Source organism: Gymnogyps californianus, chromosome 18, assembly GCF_018139145.2.
Source record: "Gymnogyps californianus isolate 813 chromosome 18, ASM1813914v2, whole genome shotgun sequence".
Lineage (NCBI taxonomy): Eukaryota > Metazoa > Chordata > Aves > Accipitriformes > Cathartidae > Gymnogyps > Gymnogyps californianus.
In genome coordinates this window covers 2,541,849-2,562,135 of record NC_059488.1, presented here as the reverse complement: position 1 = coordinate 2,562,135, position 20,287 = coordinate 2,541,849, and the positions used below count along the sequence as shown (strand labels likewise).

The window sequence follows — 20,287 nt, the reverse complement described above, 5'->3', positions numbered from 1 at the left end:
GAGACATCGGGAGGAGACTCATACAGGCTGTGTCCTATCGAATGCAGACTGCAGCGTGCATCTTGGTAGGAGACCAGGCAAGCTTCAGAAAGTGTGGAAGCCACAGACACACCACCTTCTAGCTAACAGGGAAACAACAAAAGAATCAAAAATGGAACCAAAAGGGAAAAAAATTAAAAGGTGAACCAAAAGCCACACGATGATATTAGGACTTTATGCCTCCATATGCGATACTCACACAATCAAAGTCCTCCGCAGAAGTCATCTTTAGGACCCCAGGGTAGAGGTCTTTGTAGAAACAGGTGGTGATTGCTTTTACAGCTGTGCTGCAAATAATTATCTCCACGTGGGAGCAGGATGCTAATTCCCACTCTGGCCCTGTGACACGAGGAAGAAGCCTTAGCACGGAGAAGAGCGCGGGCTGGAGGGAGGACCCCGGGCCAGGTCCAGAGAACCAAAATCCACCTGAGCCCCAGCAGCTGGTGCCAGGCTGCTTCTCCTCGGTCCCTGCCGTGGATTTGCTCTTCAGAGGCACCTACCTCTCTCCTCTGACAGGCACAGGGATGTGTCTGAGCTCAGACTGTCCGAACAGGGCTTGCCGTGTCTAAAAACCATAGGTCTGCTGCAGCTTAGGCAGGGCATTACACATTAGTGAAAGGAGCTTGTTTCAGTTCGCAAGTAATTTTGTAGATTCTCCTCCATCCAGTGTTTGTATAAACACCGTTATACGTGGGGGCTTCTAAATATGGAAATCGCTGAATTACACAGAAAAAGAGTTTATTCTTCCTTTGGCAGGGAATCTACAGAAAAACAGGATTCTAAATATCTTGATAGATCTTGGCTTGAGGCGTTAATTTTTTCATGGTTATAAACAATAGTTTTTATAAATCTACATCCAAAAAACCATCCCCAGGACCAAAAATAAAATACCTTCACTTCCTGAATTTGCCTTTTCAGTTGCAGCATTTTTTCTCCTGCTTCCATGAGAGTTTTAATCTGTTAACAACCAATACTAGCAAACCAGAAGGTCCAGTTAAAATCTAATGTTCTTTGGATATCATATAAATAGTTTTAAATATACATTTACTTAAAATTAATGGATTATTCTGAACAGAAATGTTGGCCCAGGTAAAGTATATAACACAACAATCCAGAGGTCAAGAAACCTGGAAAGAGTATGAGGGAAATTATGAAAGGCATCATAAAATTTTTGCTTAGAGCAAATAATCTGCTGAACGGTCAGGTAAAGTATTCTGCCTAAACTTCGGTATTTCTACATTTGTACCGTGCCAAAAGAAATGGGGGTAGGAGTCAAAGTGGGGTTGGCATGCCCTGCTTGCTTGCCAAGAAAATTATTGTTTCCACTTGCTCAAGCTGGGGACCCCTTTACTCTTTGGCTGGATGCTGAACGCCCAGGATGTCAGGTAAAACCTGCTGAGAACAGGGCCCTGACTGCATAAATGCCTCAAGCACAGGTAAGAAATTTCTTGGGCAAAACAGGTGGAAAACTTGCGATGGAGGAGAATGTACTGGGCTGCCCTAATTTACCTGAAAGTCAGCACCAACACTGTGCAATACCTGTGGAAATTTTGCTTTTAATTGCTGAAAGCGGATCTCAACATCCCTCCACAGGAGGCTTGAGTGAACCTTTGCATTTATCCCTGCCTCGTTTGGTGCAGTGCAGGCCGGAGACCACACTCTGATCCTGCCAAGTATCCTTGTAACCGGCCAGCCAACGATATGCAAGTCCTGCAGCACTCCAGGTTCACTCCTCTGCTCCCATTGCTGGAATCTGCTTTTTTGAAACCATAAATTTGACTAAAGTTGTGCTGGAACTGCAGGGTGTAAAGCCACGAAGCAAAGACAGCCTCTTCTTCCAAATCAAAACGACAGAAGTACTTGAGCTTTGCTCGATGCTACTTACCATCCGCGAGGGACAGAGTACAAGAGAGTGTCTTTAGGTGTAGCTGAGTCACCATTACACCAACAGCAAGGGCAAAAAGGTAAGCTAACGGGAGCAATCACAGTACCTCACACAACACACTTCAGGGGAAAAAAGAAAGGGAAGAAATCACAAGCCAGCAAGAGAAAAAGAACACCTCTTCTAGTCTACACATCACCCAGCACAGGACGTTTTATGGGCTGGGTGTTCAGGCACGCTTCTTGCTGGGTCCTGTTGGGTACCGACAGCCCAACAGGGATTTGGAAACAGACCACAGTATTCCCAAGACAAAAGGAAAATATGGAACCTCTGAGATGGAAAATGTCCTGGAGAAACAGAGCAACTGCCCGCCCTTCATCCCCAGACCTGTACAAAAGGGACAGGCAACTCTGAGAAGTCACTGTGAAATGATGTGCCACCTGTATTTGCTCTTGGCACTTCTCTGATGAGTAAACTTGCTCACATTAACAGGCAGTATCCACCTGTGGGCGTGCAATTAAAATGTAAACTGCTTTGAACAACCATGTGAGGGACCAGCAGAAACCAGTCAGAGCCTGGAAAGAGGAGGTCGTCTGTGGAGGTTGGAAGGTTGTCCTGGGAAGCACGTGTTACTTTGAAAAACGGTAGTGGGCAATTCTATAGACTGTATTTAGGTCTGGTGCCCACACTGCATGAACTGTCTCTGCCACTGTCAACAACGTTTCATCCACCACGTCTGGGATGCTCTCCTCCCATCCAGAATTCACGTTCTATACCGATGCTTAACTAATTTCCTTGGGTCTGGCTACAGCTGTAACCCATTTCCACATGGAATTAAAAAAATCCCATAAGTAACAAAATGCAAAAAGTTTCACTCAGCATGACTTCAGCATAACTACCTAGCAGGTTCCTACAAATTTAGCACTTGCTTGCTGTTGTGATTGCTATTTTAAGACTTTTTCCAAGAAAAGGTGAAGAGAGGCCACTGGAAATTAAACGGGGTCTGGGTGCCAGGTGAGCCACAGCTCGTGTCCTCTCCGGCTGGTCTGCTGGCCCGCGCTGGGCTGGGTGTGCTTATCGCAGCCCCTTTTGTACGTGCCATTGGTGCATCTCTGGCTGGAACAGAAAAGGCGGAGGAGGAACCCAAACGCAGGGAGTTCAGGCTTCAGGTTAGGCAAATACAGAAAATAAAACCTTATTTGCATCGGGGTCTTCGTGTGACCCACGGGAATGAGCCTGATGGCTCTCCCTTCCGCTGGCACCTTTACAGTGCCATCGCAAAGTGCTTCGCACATCCACTGCCTGCATAGTTACCCCCTCTTCCCCCCTCCTCCGTTCTGGCCGCCAAGGAAGCTGCACCAATGGTTTGCTCTAAAGACCCGTCGGTCTGTGTAGTCTCTCAGTTCAAGAGGCTGAGTGGTTTAAATGTTGTACGAAACAGAGGGTCTTAAAGACAATGCTGGGCAAACCGAACAAACCCAGAAACTCACCTCCAGAAACAACAAAGCAAGGAAAATGCTAAACAGAAAACAAAAAAACAAACAAACAAACAAACAAAAAAAATCACAAAAATAAGAACAATGGGCTTAAATTAAAACACAATAACACATGTTAAACAGATATTCTGTTTTAAACCAAACATTGCAACAATGACAAAAACAACGTACCATCCTAGCTTTTAATCCTGAAAAACCACAAACCAAAAAGGCCCAATTCAGGATAGAGTTCACCAGGTGAAAAAACAAACTGCGGTCAGACAAATCTGTTCACATTAAGTCCCTTTGATGGAGCAGAAGACAAACCATAGAAATCCTGGGAGATCGATGAAGTAGGAGCTACAAACCAAGTGCAGGTAGAATATTGTAATAAAGCACTTTGAGTCAGCTGCAAGATAGATGATATCTCAACGCCACTGTAATAATGAGTATATTATTAAAACAGATCCCCATGACACCGTAGCGCTTCACCATCTATCAACCACAAAACAATTTGTGGTTCACACAGCAGCCTATTGCATGCGTAAAGGTGAAGGTACCTCTTCGGACCCTCCAAGCAGGCTGACACACTAAATAAGCAACCAGTTTCTTATGCCTAGGAAATGACATTTTGCAACTAATGCAATGAATCGAACATTTCCTGGAGCTCAGTTGCGAAGAGAGGCTTGAATGGCAGAGGAGAGCAGAAGAACTGGTGCAGATAAACTGCAGGCACAGGAGCATACAAACCACGAGTGCACACTGTATTTGCACAGGAAAAATGCTGGAGGTGGAGGAGCAGATACAACACTACGGAGTATGGAAGGGCCTGGAAGGAGGCTTAGGGGAAGATACACACTCTTAGTCCTTGATGTAGGACTGACAAGGGAAAGAAGCAAAACAGCAAGCACAGCACCTCGCCGGTGAAACAGCAGAACAACCGATATGACTTTTCACCAGACTCAGTCCCAGGACAGCTTTATCAACTCTGTGGGAGGTGGACGAGCATGCCGGGAACACGAACATCACGACTAAGGAAATGAAAGTCATGGTGCCCTCTGCTAACACCTGAGAGACCTGTTTTGATTGATGCAGGTAGAGAAAATGTTGATATTTTCAGAACGTTGATCCATGCTATACATGCCTGTTACTGAAATTCATTTTCATACGTTATGAAAATAAAACCAAATTATATAACTAAAAAATTATTCCTTAGGAGAAAATAAAAATATGAACTGATAGGGTAGACCCCCCTTTGCAGCAGGCCTTTGGTAGCTCAGTCCCAGTTTTTCCCAACCCCTGCTCACCATCCACTTAGGGGTACCCAAGCTCTACAGGCGTTTGCTTTTTGCGGTGATATTTCCATACACCAAAAATCCCGTTTCCAAGCATGCCCAGTTCTCTTTCATTCTTGGCATGTCCAGCTCTGAATCACATCAGAGGCTTGATCTGACAAATCTTGCCATCAACACAGTATCTGCTCCATCTTCAGGACCACCGTGTAGCTTAAGAGCATAAGAAATGAAGTAACGGGGTACATTTGCCTGTCAACCATGGGTCCCTATCATCAGCCCTACTGTACTGGATAGAGATATCTAAGGGATAGGTGCTGCAAACCTGAAAGCTGTAGCTGCTAAGCCCCTTTGGAGTTCACTATGGATATATTTATCTATTAAACTAATTGCTTTGGCATGCATTCATTGAATATCTTTTGGATCATGAGCCAGCAATCCATCCATACACCTATTTCTGTCTCACAAAACACTTAACTTCTTCCTTGCCTTCTCCTCTGTGTCATTATCCATTTGGTCATCAACCTATCGACCTTAATGCATTTTTTTTTCCAAACTAAAGCCCTGCGAGCTTTGTGAGCGGCCTTGTAAGCGCCTCATTAACACTAAAGCAGAGATAGCGAGAAGTCACGCGACGGTTGTTAGATGATGGCTCCCACACAGCATGCACAACGTTGCCGTGGTTAGTACATGTGGAAGCGATCGACTACACTCACCAGTGTGCTCATCTGTAAGCCTAATTACCTGCCTGTACAAATGTGGCAGGTAGGGAACTGGGCAGATACAGTTTGAGGCAAAATAAGCAGAAATCCACAATTTTGTACTCACTTTCAATTGTGGTCACAAAACTGGCCCTGTGATATTGAAAACCAGGTGAAAGCCTGGTGAAAAATCATGGAATAAGGTTATTTTAAGCAACTAACAATGTGGTGTGAAATCTTAGCTCCATTAAAGTGTTTTTTTCTGATTTCTAAGAAATCTTCACATGCACTATGCTTTTGAATAAAAAAGAAGAAAATAAGCACCATTATCTTGCATTTTAAAATAACAGTACCAGGAAATTCATCAACAAGAGCAAATATCCTCATTTGACTTCTTTTCAAGACTGGACAGGAAATCATTGTAAGAAAAGGATTATATTTAAAACCATCAAACAGACACAGCATAAACAGGAGCTGATTAAAGCAGTAATGGCAAAATAAAATGGTAAGAAGAATAGAATAGTCAAATTAATAATATTCTTTTCATTCACATATAATGAACTGGCTCCACTTGGCGTACTGACTTTGATGAAGTGGATTAAACTCCCAGTAACAAGGGTCTCAAGAGATTTTACACTGAAGGAACAAACAGGGATCCTGCTGCATTTCAGATACTCTGCAATAAAACCGAACAGGAAATTTCTTTTTCTATGCTTGAGCTTCTCCAGCCTTTGGAGGTCTCCCCTGCAAAAGGGGTCTGGAAAACATCAGCAGCTCTCAGTAAAATGCACGACCAAATTTTTTGATGCTGGTAGTCCTGATGCAAAAATTCCAGAAGAGTTAAATCAATCTTTAAGAAGAACATACTTTTCAGTAAATCCATGCAAGGTAGGCACGTCTCAAACACAGGCCCATAATCCCATGCAGGCAGAACTCTGCACTGACCTCAGCAACATCTGGACAAGTATTTCCACCTACATGTAATTTTTTCACTTCAGTTTAGATCAGTATATATGAAAAGGTGGACCCCAAGGCAACGTTTTCTAAGGATTCTGGTCTCACAGAATCTCTGCATATGTCCACGTCCATGCAGAAAAGCCTGCATTTGAAAATGCAAATTGATGTTTCTAGCTACAAACCAGTGACCGTTCACATACATGATTTTAATCAACCCAGCACTCTTTCAAACAGCAAAGAAAGAGCATTCAAGTGTATTTTTCAGCCTGATATTTAGGAGGATGCCTTTACACTTAAATTCTCAAAGCAGAGATCATTAAAGAATAGTTAATACATTATGTGCACACATATCTCGTAATTAAAAATCCAAAGTGAAAGGTTAACACTTCGCCTGGTGAAATCTATCCTAGAACAGCTTAAAAAAATCCTTCTAAAATACAGTTATATATAGCAAGGCAAAAGATGAGGCATTACAAAGAAAAACAAATTAAAACAAATACTTAATTAAATTCATGGTTAAGCGACCAGCGCTGAAGTATTCAGTCAACCTAAAGCCCCGTCAGTGACAGAGATGGTATAAAAGGGCTCACAGAGTACTACGGGATGCTCCACTGGAAGAGACATATATCAACACTAAAAAAACAGAAAACAAGCGATAAAGTTCACAAATAATAAAATAATGCTTACGCGGCTATGGAAATGTTAGCTGCCGACATGGGGCTGACTTCTGCCACTTCCTTGGCCTTTTGCAGGGCGAGCTTTTGATTGGTGGCTTCCTCCATCTCCTCCTCATCCTGGTGCAGAAAACCAAGAGAAATCAGAGCGTGCATCATGTAATGACAATAACCAGAGCTCCCCAAGGCACGAGTCATATGTGACTGTCACCGCTGCGCTGTGAGAACAGTTGAAACTCATTAAAATAAGGTAGAATTTCACAACTACTTGCAAGAACGCCTGGGTAGGCTCTTGGTGCCAACAACAGCCGGTCAAGATGAGAAATGCAAGATTTGGTCAAGTGCTCAGTGCATTTTTACCAAGACTCCATCTCCTTCACAAAGCTTTCTTACGTCTCTTGGGTCTCCTCTTACTACTTAGCATTCGGGTAGGAGACTGTTGCAGGGCAGGGAGAGACCTGACCAGAAGTGTGACACTTCTGGGGTGAAGTGAGCCCCGCTTATCTCAGACCTGCATGTGTAAAAACACTCTAAAGCCTACGTCCTGCTGAAATGTAGGAGACAGACTCCTAAGTCCTTCATGACTTCTTGACAACGTGACTTTTCTGAAACAGCAAGTCCAATAAACAACACTGGGATTTGCCTGGTCCTGCTCACACCAGTTTTATCCCAGGTATTTCCACTTATTTGAACTGAATCAGTGCGGACATACAGGGTGAAAACAGAAAGGAAGAGCCATATTAACGCGTAGTCTGTAGACTCAAGCATAGATCAGAAAGATGGTTATGTTCATGCTTTCTGCGTACCCCCCAGATCACGTGGATTTTTAACCTCTATTGGCACCGCAAGTTCCCGCAGAGTATAACTGTGATTTATCTCCTCCTCCGTGGTGTAATGACAAGAGAAATACTACTCTAATTCAAACTACAGGATCTTAAGCAATGAGATGAGGGCAAAAGGCAAAGAAACAGCCTGGTTCATTTTCAATGGTCATCTAGGTTAAACTTCCTTTGAACTTTCTAGCCAGTCAATGTAGATAGTAAAACCATGGCAGGATAAACACAGACCCTCTGATGGCAATGTCAGCATCACACATATTCAGGGAATAACCACACGTCAAGATGAGAGCAGTCACAGGCTCTTCTGTCAAACTTTATGAAGTGCCACGGGTCTACTTCTGCTCTTCAAAGGTAATGCTGTGAAACTGTTATGCTTAAAATAATGAGAGCAAACAGTAAGACATCTAGCTTTGAAATAGGAAGTCATATAGATTTATCCATCCTGAATACCATATGCATAAACAATTCCTTACTCTGACTTTGGTGTTGTTTGCTTAAACTGAACTCATTTTGAGTTTTCCTTTTCTCCTTTAGAAGGAAAAAGAAATGATGGAAAATTAATCAAAAAAGTTTGCTACACTTAAAGTTTCAAATATTTTTTTTCCTTTCCAAATATTAGCAAATCTATAACAAGTAAATTCTTACTGTAAGTGAATGAAGAACCTGAGGCAGGCCATGAAAAAAAGCCCTGCTGAACGATTATACAAAGTCAGTATTTCTCAACTGCCAACTTCCAGTAAATTTATCAACAGTTTGGAAGCTTGTTGTAAATCAAGGGTATCTGCAGAATATGAATCTTTTGAGGAATAAGGCCCCCAAATAAGGCGGCTTTTAAGGTTTTCCTTTCATTCCGCAGGTATCTTCAAGCTGGTTCTTCTCTTGAGGGCTCTCTAGCAGTGTTAAAATCACATACATTCAAAGGCTCTTGATTTTTCTTTCTGTGCACCTAAAGCACCAGGTGCAGTTTTTACTCTCTCTTTAAAATTTGCAGCTTCAACTACATTCTCCCCAGTGCATCAGTAATTCTGCTGGATTCGATATCTCAAAGTAACAGCAGAAAATATCCATTGTCATTATAAACGCAGCCGTCCCTAACTCAAAACAAGCACGCTCTTTAGCAGATGACTGGTAATATTTCTGTAGCTCCTTCCACCCAGAGATCGCTGATCACTACAAAAATTAATTAATTTTTTGCCTGCTACTTACACTGCCAGGTCTCACTGGGGCACAGGCTTGTCTTGTTCTGCTCGAAGCACGCAGGGGTGTGATGGTGCATGACTGAAGCTCTGAGCTGTGATGGCAACATCCATCCATCCCACCTCCCACCGACAGCCCAGACTGTCACCGTCATTATACAGCGGCAAGTGCATATAAAGGCCCTGCCTATAAGGACATCTCTCTTTTATGTTTCCTTTCTGTTTTATAGAGCTCTAAATCTTCATTTAAACCACACAGTTTATCACATGGTAAAACCCATCTTCGGTGCTACCCATAATGATGTGCATAGTTAACACTGACTGTTCCTTATTACGTTCACGCAATTAAAGCCCTCTCCATTGGGAAGGAGAAGGAGGGGTCTTCATGGCTGTTAGACTCTTGGTTTTGCCGCTCACTGCAGTCCATTATTTCTGAGGATTTCTCAACTTTTTAATGTATTTTATGTAAAATTCACACATTCCTCCTTCCCCACATTGCATGGTTTTATACTGCTTTCTCAGGGATTGCTGCCAGTGCACAGAGATCAGAGAACACACTTTGTGCTTTAGGGTATTTAGGAAAATAGAGGGTCACTTGTGGCAGCTCTGCATGCCACTTTAGCGAGGATGAAGAATGAACTGCTATGTGTCACCGGAGACATTGTGGGATGGTCAGCGGAGAGAAGATTTTAAAAGCAAATTTGGGGGGCAATTTTAGATTCCACTCTGAATAAGTGAACAGGAAGAAAAACCTGCCAATATATGGCAAAAGCTAGAGGGTAGGCAACCCAAAGAGATTCAGGACAGTTCTGAGAAATCACTAGAAATTGAGTTGGTAGAGTTTAAGTCAGTGGCAAGGGAGAGCCAGCACAGGAAGAGGAGGAAAGAGACCTGGGGGGGGAGAGACAGAGGTTGGAGAGCAGATTCTTTATATATTCAAAGCAGAGAAGGTGATTCTTTTTTTTTCCCCCAAAATGAGTCATTCGAAGTACTGGTGAGTTTTGTAATAGACATCGGATGATCAAGCTTAAGTTAAATATAGTTACAATTCTGATAACTTCTGTTACAGGTCACAACGCCCAGCTAAGGCTACCGAGAGATGTTCAAACGCCACGATAAAAGAAGTCCAAATTAGCATCCAGAAGTGGAAATGTTGGTTGAAATGTTTCAGTCCTGAAGGTTAGCTGGAAAGCTTTCTGTCTTTCCAGAACAGAGGCAGTTGCAAACTGCTTATGGTTTTCCCACATTATATGCAGCACTGATCTCGATTAGTTTTACAGTGTAAATGTCAAGAAAGTCTCCTGAGATCAACTGACTCCTGAGTAACTTAATTATATCTCCGGGCCATTTTTGGTTTTGCATGATCATATTTACTTAGCAATAAATCCCTCATTCTCCAGGTATGCTATATAATTGAACTACTTTTATCTTTTTCCTCTTCTTTTGAAAGCCCTAGTGATTTTTTGGGATCATAATAAAATTAAAGCAAAAAAGAGTTTCTCAAGGAGCTTTATGATTTGGCAATGCTGCTCAATCCATCAATATTTAATTATACTTTATAAACATCAACAAAGTCAGGTTTTTAACCATCCCAGTCAGCTGCTGAAATATTCACAAGAAAGCACTAAAAGGATTAAGAAAGAAGTAGGATGAGCTTCATTATCCAAAAATTGTGCTGGGCCTGATCCTCACTCTTAGCACACGGAAGGGATGCCCATAAATCTCCTGAACAGGCTGGGAGGATGCATGCCTCCAGGCTGGAGATTTCTGTGGGCTTTAGAAAGAACAGAAGCAGCTGAGCTGCTGTAAGGGAAAAACTTCCCAGAAAAAAAACACCGAAAGCCATTAAACACAGCCCGGAGCTGCTTTATAAGAGAGGAGAGATGCAGAACATGGTCTCAGAGACATAGGAACATTTATGATACACCTGAGAGCCACCAGCCTTCTTGCACGGTCTGTGCTGGATATCAGCCGTCGGGAAACAAGGCTCCAGTCAAAGCTGGAAGTCGAAGTTAGTCACGCAGCTCCACAGCAGAAAAGGAGAGCTGACAAAGACAAGCTCAGCTGCAACAGAGGTGGATTTTAACTGGGAATGGTTGGCTGCTTTGGTCTTCAGCAGCTAGAGTGGGGTAGGAAACTCCTAGAAATCTGTGTGTCCCTGAACTGTGGAGTTGCATTGTGTATCCATGAACTACTGCACCTTTCTACAACTCTAAAAAGAGAAAACATCCTTGCCCACTGCTGCATAAGCACATGGTTAGTCACCTTCTTACCCTACAAGGAGTATATAAGCTAAAGCTTGTAAAATACAACTACTAAGGTGGATACGGTGCTTCTTTTGCTGCTAGCAGGTCACTGTGACTTACGGCGATGGCAGCAGCATAGCAGTGGGGTGTGCATGTTTTTATCCACTCGGTGAGAACAAGCTAGAAACGTGCAAACAAAATCTAATGCTGCCTCATAAATACAACTGAGTATGCTACAATGAGAAATCCAAAGTATGTAATAATACAAACTGCAGCACTTGCAATCCTTCCTGCACAATGCTGAGGCTCTAAGTTTTTCTCCACAGGGAATGCTCCAATACAAATCTGCGCATACAGTAAAGTTACATCGGTGTCATTTCCATTTCTTGCCAGGACCAGGCTTTCTGCCTGCGCTTGGTCTGGTGCCTCAGATTTCTCTTGCACCTGGTGAGAGGCAGGAAGATTATAACATCTTCACTGAGTATTCACAATAGCCTCTACACGTTGTTTTCCAGGGAGTTGACTGGAGAATGTTCGTTTTTTGATTCATCCCGAAACTCAGCAAGGTATGAAACATTAGTGTGAGACAGCAAAAGCAGCAATACACCTGCGTTTCCCCATGTCTAAGCTTCAAGTCAGCCAAAACCCATTGATTGCTTCGCCTCTGCTCTTGAAAACAGCAAATGCTATGAATGCCTGCGCACCTCCATGCAGCAGTGGGATCAGCAATGCCCACTGCCCACTCTGTGGTAAAATGAAACTAAAGAACATGAAATAGTTCACTGAAACAACCCTGAAATGAAACAAACATGCACAAGAATAAACCTCCAGATCCCTCTCTGCAATGCAAAATGGTAAACAGAGATACCGCATGAACAGGCTCTAGAGGAAACCTCAGGGTGTCTGGAAGGGTCGGTAACGTGTGCTTTAGATCCAGCAGCTGTGGTCTAAGTTTGAGGAAACAGAAATCTCATACATACCTTGGTGAGCTCTTGGGCATTTGCCAGATTGTCAACAGCGATAGCCAAGAAGACATTCAGGAGCGTATCTTTTGGGGAGCAGCTAAGGAAAAAAATCTTCACACAGCAGATACAGTAAACTGTTCCCCTTCTGCTGCCACCACCCTTCTTTCCCCACTCACAATCATCGGTATATTATGGATCGACCCCTCGCACCACTGCTTTGTCTTCATTTCTAACTCACCCACTTCTGCTGGGAGCCAGCTCTGCAGCACAGCAGGTGCTGGACACCCATTTGTCTCTTCCCCAGCACATATCCCTGGTAAGGATACGCGCGTGTGCTGAGCAGATGGGCTTTACAACACTATAGATGTAACCGGTATGGGACCCTATGGTGGTCCTAGAGACACACGGCCCCTGTTTTTTCATTCCAGAAAATCCACACCTACGCTCCTGCCCCCCACCCCGCCCCGAGGATTTCACCTTCATTTTCCCCTCTTGTTTAAAAGGAGAACCAGTAGAGCTCCTGGAAATTGGTCATTTTAAAGCCAACATTTGCATAATATATACATATAGCTATAAAAAGGTATTCAGTACCATGAAAATGTTAAGCTTAGGTCACTGCTGCATTACATACTGGTGGAAGGAAACTATCATGACATCACACTGAAGTCAAAATGACAATTAGACCGCCACAGACATCCTCTATCCTGAATGCTGCAGCATCACGCAGAGCACAGCTACAGAAGAGCCTGTTAGCAGGACACCCAGCCCGAGCTAATGAGCTCTGCCGGGAAACGGGCCGTTAGTCCAGGCCAAATTGCATGTAGCCCAGCTAAACAACCGCCAGTGCCCACGCTAGCCTGGGTCTCTCTGCAGAGCACTGCATTATATCACTAAGACATAACATTTTCCTATAATTATTTATTCATATTTTATTTTCATTTTTCCACTTAATGATTTCAGCTATTACTTGTCCCTTCATATATTTTATTGTTGTTGTTCCAGCTATGCGTCTGCAGAACGGCCCTAAAACAATTGTAAATCAGATACCTTTGCATATGAAAGGAGAGCAAGCAAAGCAAAACCAAGTCTAAACCACTCTCCAAGAAGAAAATGCATTTTGTTCTTGCACATTACCTGGTGACAGGAGAGTCTCTCACTCCATAGCTGTGTAAAGCTATGATAGCTCCTCTAAATATGAATGTACATATATGTACATGAATATACAATGACAATGAAGTTCATCTCATGAGTATTTACCCTCTGAAGATTCACAAAGGCTTTAACAGCAACACGCTGCTACTGTGTTTGTATTGCACTGTCCTCACCAGAGCCAAATACGAGTCTGGGACCAGACGCAGGTCCCCATCAGCTGAGTGAAACGACTGCAGCAGTTTTAGGCAACTAATCCAGTTATTTTCTATTGGGCTAACGTGTCCCGTTTCGGACTTTGAGTTGGAAGCAATGCCCAAAGGAATGCCACAGCGAAGGCAGGGCTGAGGGACGAGGGCGGCATGCTGAGGGGAGCCAGGCAATCGCTCCAGCGAGGGGAGGAGAGGCGAGGTGTGAGCTCCCAGGGTGCTGGCAAACCTGCAACGAGATTTTGGAAACCTTGGCCTCGGTGCCCCTCTGATTGCTTTCCATTTCTCAGAAGGATGCCTGGAGGAGGCATCTGAGGTTTCTCTATAAACAGAGGAGCCAGGAGCGGTGCAAGGCTGATTCATCGGCTGCAGTCATCTCTGCTGAAGAGGAGCATGCCCAGAAATCCTCGTGCTCCAGCAGCCTCTGGGCAGCACGCTGGCTGCGGGCGCTGCTGCGGAGCCGCTGCCCCACATTGGGATGGTATCAGGAGAGTTCCCAGGGCAGCCAGGGACCAAAGTTGCCCCAAATAACCAGCTCAAAGCCTCTTTGCTTTCCCTCTCAAGGCTTTTCCCAAACGTAATTCAGCCAAGACTTCAGACATTCACGTCTCTAATTCCCATTGACATGAGTGTCTCCAGAGCCTGAATGCCTATCAGAACTGGAGCCTCTGTGACAGTGGAAAGCAGGAGTTGTATTTAATCTCTTAGGATCCATCTGCATCCTGACTGCCAAAACCTGCAGGTGATGGGACACAGAGCCCTGGGGTTTCTCCAGGCAAAGGCCAGGTCATCCATCAGATTTTCTCCGTGTCATGTAACACGTGATGGAGGTTTTTATCATGTGAAGATGATTCCTCTGGGACAGACAGAGGTTTGAGATGTGATGCCCATCAATTGCTCTCCCTCTGTTCCAGCAGGACAGTGAGGAGCACGGGGTGGAAGCACCTCAATCCCAGTGAGCCCAGCAGATAAAGAACAAGAAAAAGGGAAAGATGATGCTGAAATGATCACCTCCCTCCCACGCTGAAGTCAGAGCTCAATCAACTTTTCATTCACAAAGATACGAATTTCCCCATTTCCTTTTAACCGAGGGTTGGCAAGAGGGGGCTGTCACTTGCGGGCTGGGGGTGCAGGCAGGGAGGCTGGGGGTGCATGCAGGGAGGCTGAGGCACCGCTGCCCGCGGCACCGCCGGGGTGCCGGCCAGTGCCGGCTGTTTGGGTTTTTTCCTCTGGGGTGCTTCCAACACTTTGGAAATGCTTCCAAGTCTCCTGCTCTGGGAATAAACGTCTCGGTAATAAAACTGTCTTCCTACCCCTGCCTCCTACACACACATGCTGAAAATGTCTCGTGTAACATAATCAACCACTGGAAATATAATTAATTTTTATTTAAGAGATCAGGCTGTTTTGATCCATCTCCAAGCAGACACAGTCTGGCAGACTTGGGTTTTTCTGCCCCAAAAAAGGTCCCTCAGCCCTTTCTGCAGAGCTTGGGGATTCCCAAATATCACCCAAACTCCAGCCACTGCTCCAGGCTGTATAGCCCGGACAGACCCACGGACCTCGCTGGCCAGCTGAGCCAGCGGCCGGTGCCGGGTACGGCTCTCCTGCGCGGCAGCTGAGGGCAAGGGGAAGGGCAGCACGCTCCAGGCATTTGCTGCTTTTCATTTCAGGCTCCTCTGCAGTTTTTCATGGGTTTTTTCTCCCCCCCCCCCCCGCCCCCCCCCCCCCGCCCAGATACATCAATTTATCAATTAACTGGATAACAATGAATACAGGCATGGTGTAATTTCCTAGAAAATGGGCCAAATCCTGCTGTTATGGTAATCATACTACTTTCATTAAACCATTTCAGACATGGAGGTCTGGCTCCACACAGACCTTCTGGAACTGGGAACGTAACGTGAGAGGCTTCTGACTTAAAAAAACCAAAGTTTCTGGATCTTTTCCTTGCAATAGTCCCTTGAAAGCGTAAATGGATTCAAAGAAACAACTGAGCTGCACTGAGAAGCAGGGGAATCCAGCACCCACCTGCCTTTCTTCTTCATGAAAGAGAACAATCACAATGCCCCAAGCAGCTCTGGGAGAAGAAAGGAGTCCCTCATGTTTAAAAAGGGCAGGTTTTGCAAGCTGACCCAAAATCACCAATGCCAATTCTCTAACAAGATTTGATCCAGTCTGCCTAAACTCTTAAAAATGAACTCACCAAATGCCAATGTTCAAAAACTGAAAATAAAACCCCTCCCAGCAGAGTAACCGAAGTGCCTTTTGCTGGTCAGCATCCAGAAGGGCTTAGACTCATTTCAACAGTATTGATAGAAGAAAATAAAAACAGAAAGTCCCACTGAAGAAATTCAGCTGCAGTGAATGCCTGTGTGGGGAGGGCTGGCAGCAAATCCACACTTGACAAATGAAAAAAAATCCACTGCATAAAAAAAGTACATTCTTAAAGCTTTTTGGAGGGACTTTGTGAAGTCCCAAGTTAGAGCAGAAAAGACAGTTCACGTTAATCTAATCTATAATTAAGCTAATCAACAACTTGGACTGCTCTCTATAGGGTGTCCTCTTGGTGTTTGCCAGGCTGGGCAGCTCTCCTTGGGAAGGTGAACCCGAGGCTCAGGCACGTACCTGACCCTGTACACTTGCCTGTCCTTATCACTGCTGGGGCACTGCAGCATCATTGACACTAATGACTATTTTACTTCCTGCAAAAATGCAGGATTGTTCTTTTCCGGCAAACTAAACTTTATTTTCAGACATTCCTGGTTATGTTTTGACAGTTAATGATAATTTAAGTCCCTGGTAAGTCATACAGTTCAGCTTTCCTTCAGAGATAAATGACTGCCTGCTGCTTGCTCTCAGCATCAAAACCGTAGCTAGTGAAAAGCAAGGGTAGCACTGACCTCACTGAAATATTGTTTGAAATATCAGCGCAAGCATTAGTGGGCTTACTGCTGCAATTCCCACGGTAAACAGACAAGAAAAGGTTTAACCCCTCATCCTCCACCACACACTCCAGCCTCTCGCCCACGGTGCTTAAAGGCAAACAGGTCTACATGCGATGCAGAAAGTCTCTTACAAGCTCTCTGTGAAAGCAGCTGATGCTCTCAGACTAAGTTTCTACAGAGACAATCTGGGCCAGGTCTCTAATTCTCCAACAGGGCTGTAAATCTCCATAGAAATTAGGAGATTTGCTTCAGGTTTATAACTCTGATCACTAGAAGCTGATGAAAGAAGTCTTCTAGGACATTATAAAAGGGTTTCTGAGTGCTGTTAGTCTTTGTCAGCCAGCTCTCCCCTCTCTCTCTACTTTGTGCTCACAGAAACTCACCTACAGCAAACTCGTCCCCATCTGCAGGACTCATGGAGAATTAAAGAATCACACCTGACATATCCTCCTTGCTAAATGCACAGGTAGAGCCCCGAGGAGCGCTCCGGCTGCGCTAAAGCTGTGCCACCAGCATGCGACTGCGGGCAAAGGGGATGAGAGGGGCACTGGAGACGGTACCAGGGAAGTGGCCAGGAAAGCCACCTCCTGGATCTCCTTGGCAGCAGGACAGCAGAAGGGAACGCAAGACAGCTGCCCTCTGCCAGGATGATATTTGGGGAGAATGTGGGTAAGGTTTCGACTCGCCACTCTGCCAGGGCGAGCAGAGGCAAATACCAAATTCATGGCGGTGGCAATAGGTGAACCAGGTCCTTATTCCCTCCTCTTGAACATCCTCTGCTCTTTCCCCTTTAATGAAAACTCAAGGACAAGGGAGAAGCCCCCTCTGAATTAAAGGTGCAAGAAGGGAATTTATATCCTGTTCCCTCAAAAATGCTGGATCTTAGCTGCTCTAAGGTTAAAAGTCTCTCAGCTCTGCTGTCAAGCCTGATTATAGCTTAATCTCATTTTCAAATGCCAAGTGCTGAGGATTTAGAGATCTCCCTCCCTCCCAGCTCTCCACTGACCCAGTTTTCCAAAGCCTTGTGTTTCTGGAAGGGGGCATGTTGCCCGCCATGAGGCGGATGTCTGAGCATAGCTGCCGAGCCCGCCCAGGCGTCACGGCTGCTCTGCCTCTGACAGCGCACGTTAATGGGATAAATCCCGCAGAGACACACTTGTGTGACAAGCACAGCTCACGCTGTCTGCTCCGCTGTTCCCCGTCTCAGTTCCTCGTGCTAATGGGGAGATTTCAGGCAAAGCAAAGGGCCGGAGCCCTGCCATGCAGTCCATGGGCGCTGATGTCTCATCTCCTGTCATTTTGACTGCCAGCTGAAGGGGTCTATGTCTATAACTACTCTACGTCTTCAGCACAAGTATTGCCCCCCATGTACTCTTCCCTTTCTCCTAGGTACCGAGCCGATGCTGCCAGCCCAAACAGGACTCCTAGGAAAAGACGAACACCGGGACTGTAACTAGCAAGAAGGTTCGCACTGCTGGGAAACCCTCCAGAGAGCTCTCAAGCAGAACGGCAATGATCAGCGTTATTATCCCTATTTTACAGAACAAACAAACCAGCTGGGCAGCCTCATATATGCAACAGTTTTTAAGCTTCCATTTTTAAGGATGCTCTGTTTGACTCCACACAGCTTGTCGCTGCAGCCAGCAAACATCTCGCACCAACAATTTTGTACCTAGTTAATGTGAGCAATGCGACACAACATCAGCCCACCAGCAGCCTCCATCATGAAGCAGGGACAGACCCATCACAACTACTATGCTCTGCTGGCTCTCCTAATCACACCCAGCCGTTAGATCAAAGAATCTCTTTGCTCATTTCTGTATAAAATACAGCCTCCCTTTCCAAATCCCATCACCATGTGAATGCTACGTTCTTGCCTCCTTAGACCTCTCTAGGGACATAATACACGTCAAGAGTGCTGCTGGTTCCCCAGCAGACACCCTGGCACATTTTGAGGGGATGCAAGCTCCCAGCTTCCTGTTGCCCTCAAGAGATTTTCATGACTAAGCAGAACAAAACATCTTCAGAGACTTCACGTGTCAGGTCTTGGAACATGACCGAGTACTCCCAGAGCCCGAAACCCAAGATCTGGACTTAAGTTTTAAGCATTATGTGGAGACAAGACAATTTCAAGCATTTGGAATACCATAGCTGGTTAAGCTGCCGTGCAGACAAAGGCACCAAGAGACCGAAGCCTGATCTACGCACCAAACCAATTTCAACTCTTCCTTACCCTGACCTAGTGCAAACTATCTATGAAGATATTCAAGGTACAGAGGTCCTGCTCTGACTTGACTTCAATCATTTTTCCCACAACATAAATTAACTCCTAATAGGACATTCTTAAGGTAAAACAGGAAAATTAAAGTGAATGAAGACTATGCTCACTCACATTGCCATCAGAGAAGTAACACCAACATGGACAACTTACCTACGCCTCTTACCCCGGGTGCTGTAAGGAGCAAAGTTATAGCAATGATTTGGTTTGAAAAAGTGTAAGTAAGGGTGTGAGAATTTAACAAAATTAGATATTTCTAGCACCCCAGGAAGGGCGCGTGGCACACTGTGCTGCTAACAGAAGGCAATCTGTAAGGATACAGTTACCAAACAACGTCAGGACGATGAAATAAATGGAGGAGAACATCCCCGAGCGGACGCCACCCTGCGACTCTATCCCGTGGTACATCACTGCGTTCCAGTCTTCTCCCGTGAGGATCTGCACAGCAAAGTTCAAGAGAGAAGAAGAAAGGGTGACTCAAAGGGAAGACAAAGTAGGTAAGGTCTGGGGGAGCTGGGCAGCTTGATGCAATCCAGGACTGGTCTTGGGGGGGAAAATGGATAAGCATATTAGTGTGGCAGACTGCAGTGCTGGACATCAACTCCCCAGCCCTGGATGGTCTCACCCTGGGCCGGACACAGCTTTCTCCTCCGGCATGGGCTGAGGAGGAGTGAGGACCGCTGGTGAGGGAGGACCATTGCCCCATTCCTGCCCCCTCTTGGTTACATGCCTGCTGCCCACCTCTGACCGTAGCCTCTCATGCAGGCAGAGGCAGTAAAAACCACATTCCAATACTTCACCCCCAGCAAAATTTCTCCCCCTTCTCCATTTTTAAGTCATGCAGAGAGATCAAGTTTCAACACCTCCATGCATGGCGTTTCCCACAGACCCAAGAAAACTCTGACCTCTGAGCCCAGTGCCCTGACTGGGACCTCTGCCAGCATCAACTCCTGTCATTCACTTCTTACAGAAAGGGTTTGCTCAGCTCCCCCCCAACCCACACACAACTGTACACACCGAGTGACTGCGTAACAGGAGGAGAAACTCTTGCAAACCCCTTCCACTATTCCTTTGTTCCTCAGGGCTGCAGACAGCTTTGCTGCAGCTGGTGCATGCGTGAACATGACTCCAAATGCCGGGCACTGGGCAGCACAACCACTGCAAGGTTTGCCAGGGGGCTGCAACACGACAAGTTCTTCTCCAGGTTTCCTGCTTGCCATGGCCACAAGGACCCTCAGCCACCCAGCCAGCCAGAAACCACAAAAAAAGCCCTAAGCAGAAGCAATAACCAAATGCAGATGAGTGAGGACAGATGAGGGCAGCTTGAAGGGGACTCTGTTCCTCCTGCGTCCTTGTACAGAGGCGAGCACAACCGCAGCCTGGCTCTGCAGAGCTGTCCTGGCTGCAGGCTCTGGATACTGACCTGAGGCTAATTAT

The 20,287-nt window shown here is 45.3% G+C and overlaps 1 protein-coding gene across 1 annotated transcript in view; it reads right to left on the bottom strand.

Moving 5' to 3' along the window:
- CACNA1B (calcium voltage-gated channel subunit alpha1 B) overlaps positions 1–20,287 on the bottom strand; it is a 301,750-nt gene that overhangs the window by 90,017 nt on the left and 191,446 nt on the right. The window contains exons 17-19 of the mRNA XM_050908179.1: positions 19,171–19,288; positions 12,282–12,349; positions 7,034–7,140 (exon numbers count right to left, since the gene is read on the bottom strand). Of these exons, the coding sequence (XP_050764136.1) occupies positions 7,034–7,140; positions 12,282–12,349; positions 19,171–19,288 (293 nt within the window). The remainder of the gene's footprint in view (positions 1–7,033; positions 7,141–12,281; positions 12,350–19,170; positions 19,289–20,287) is intronic.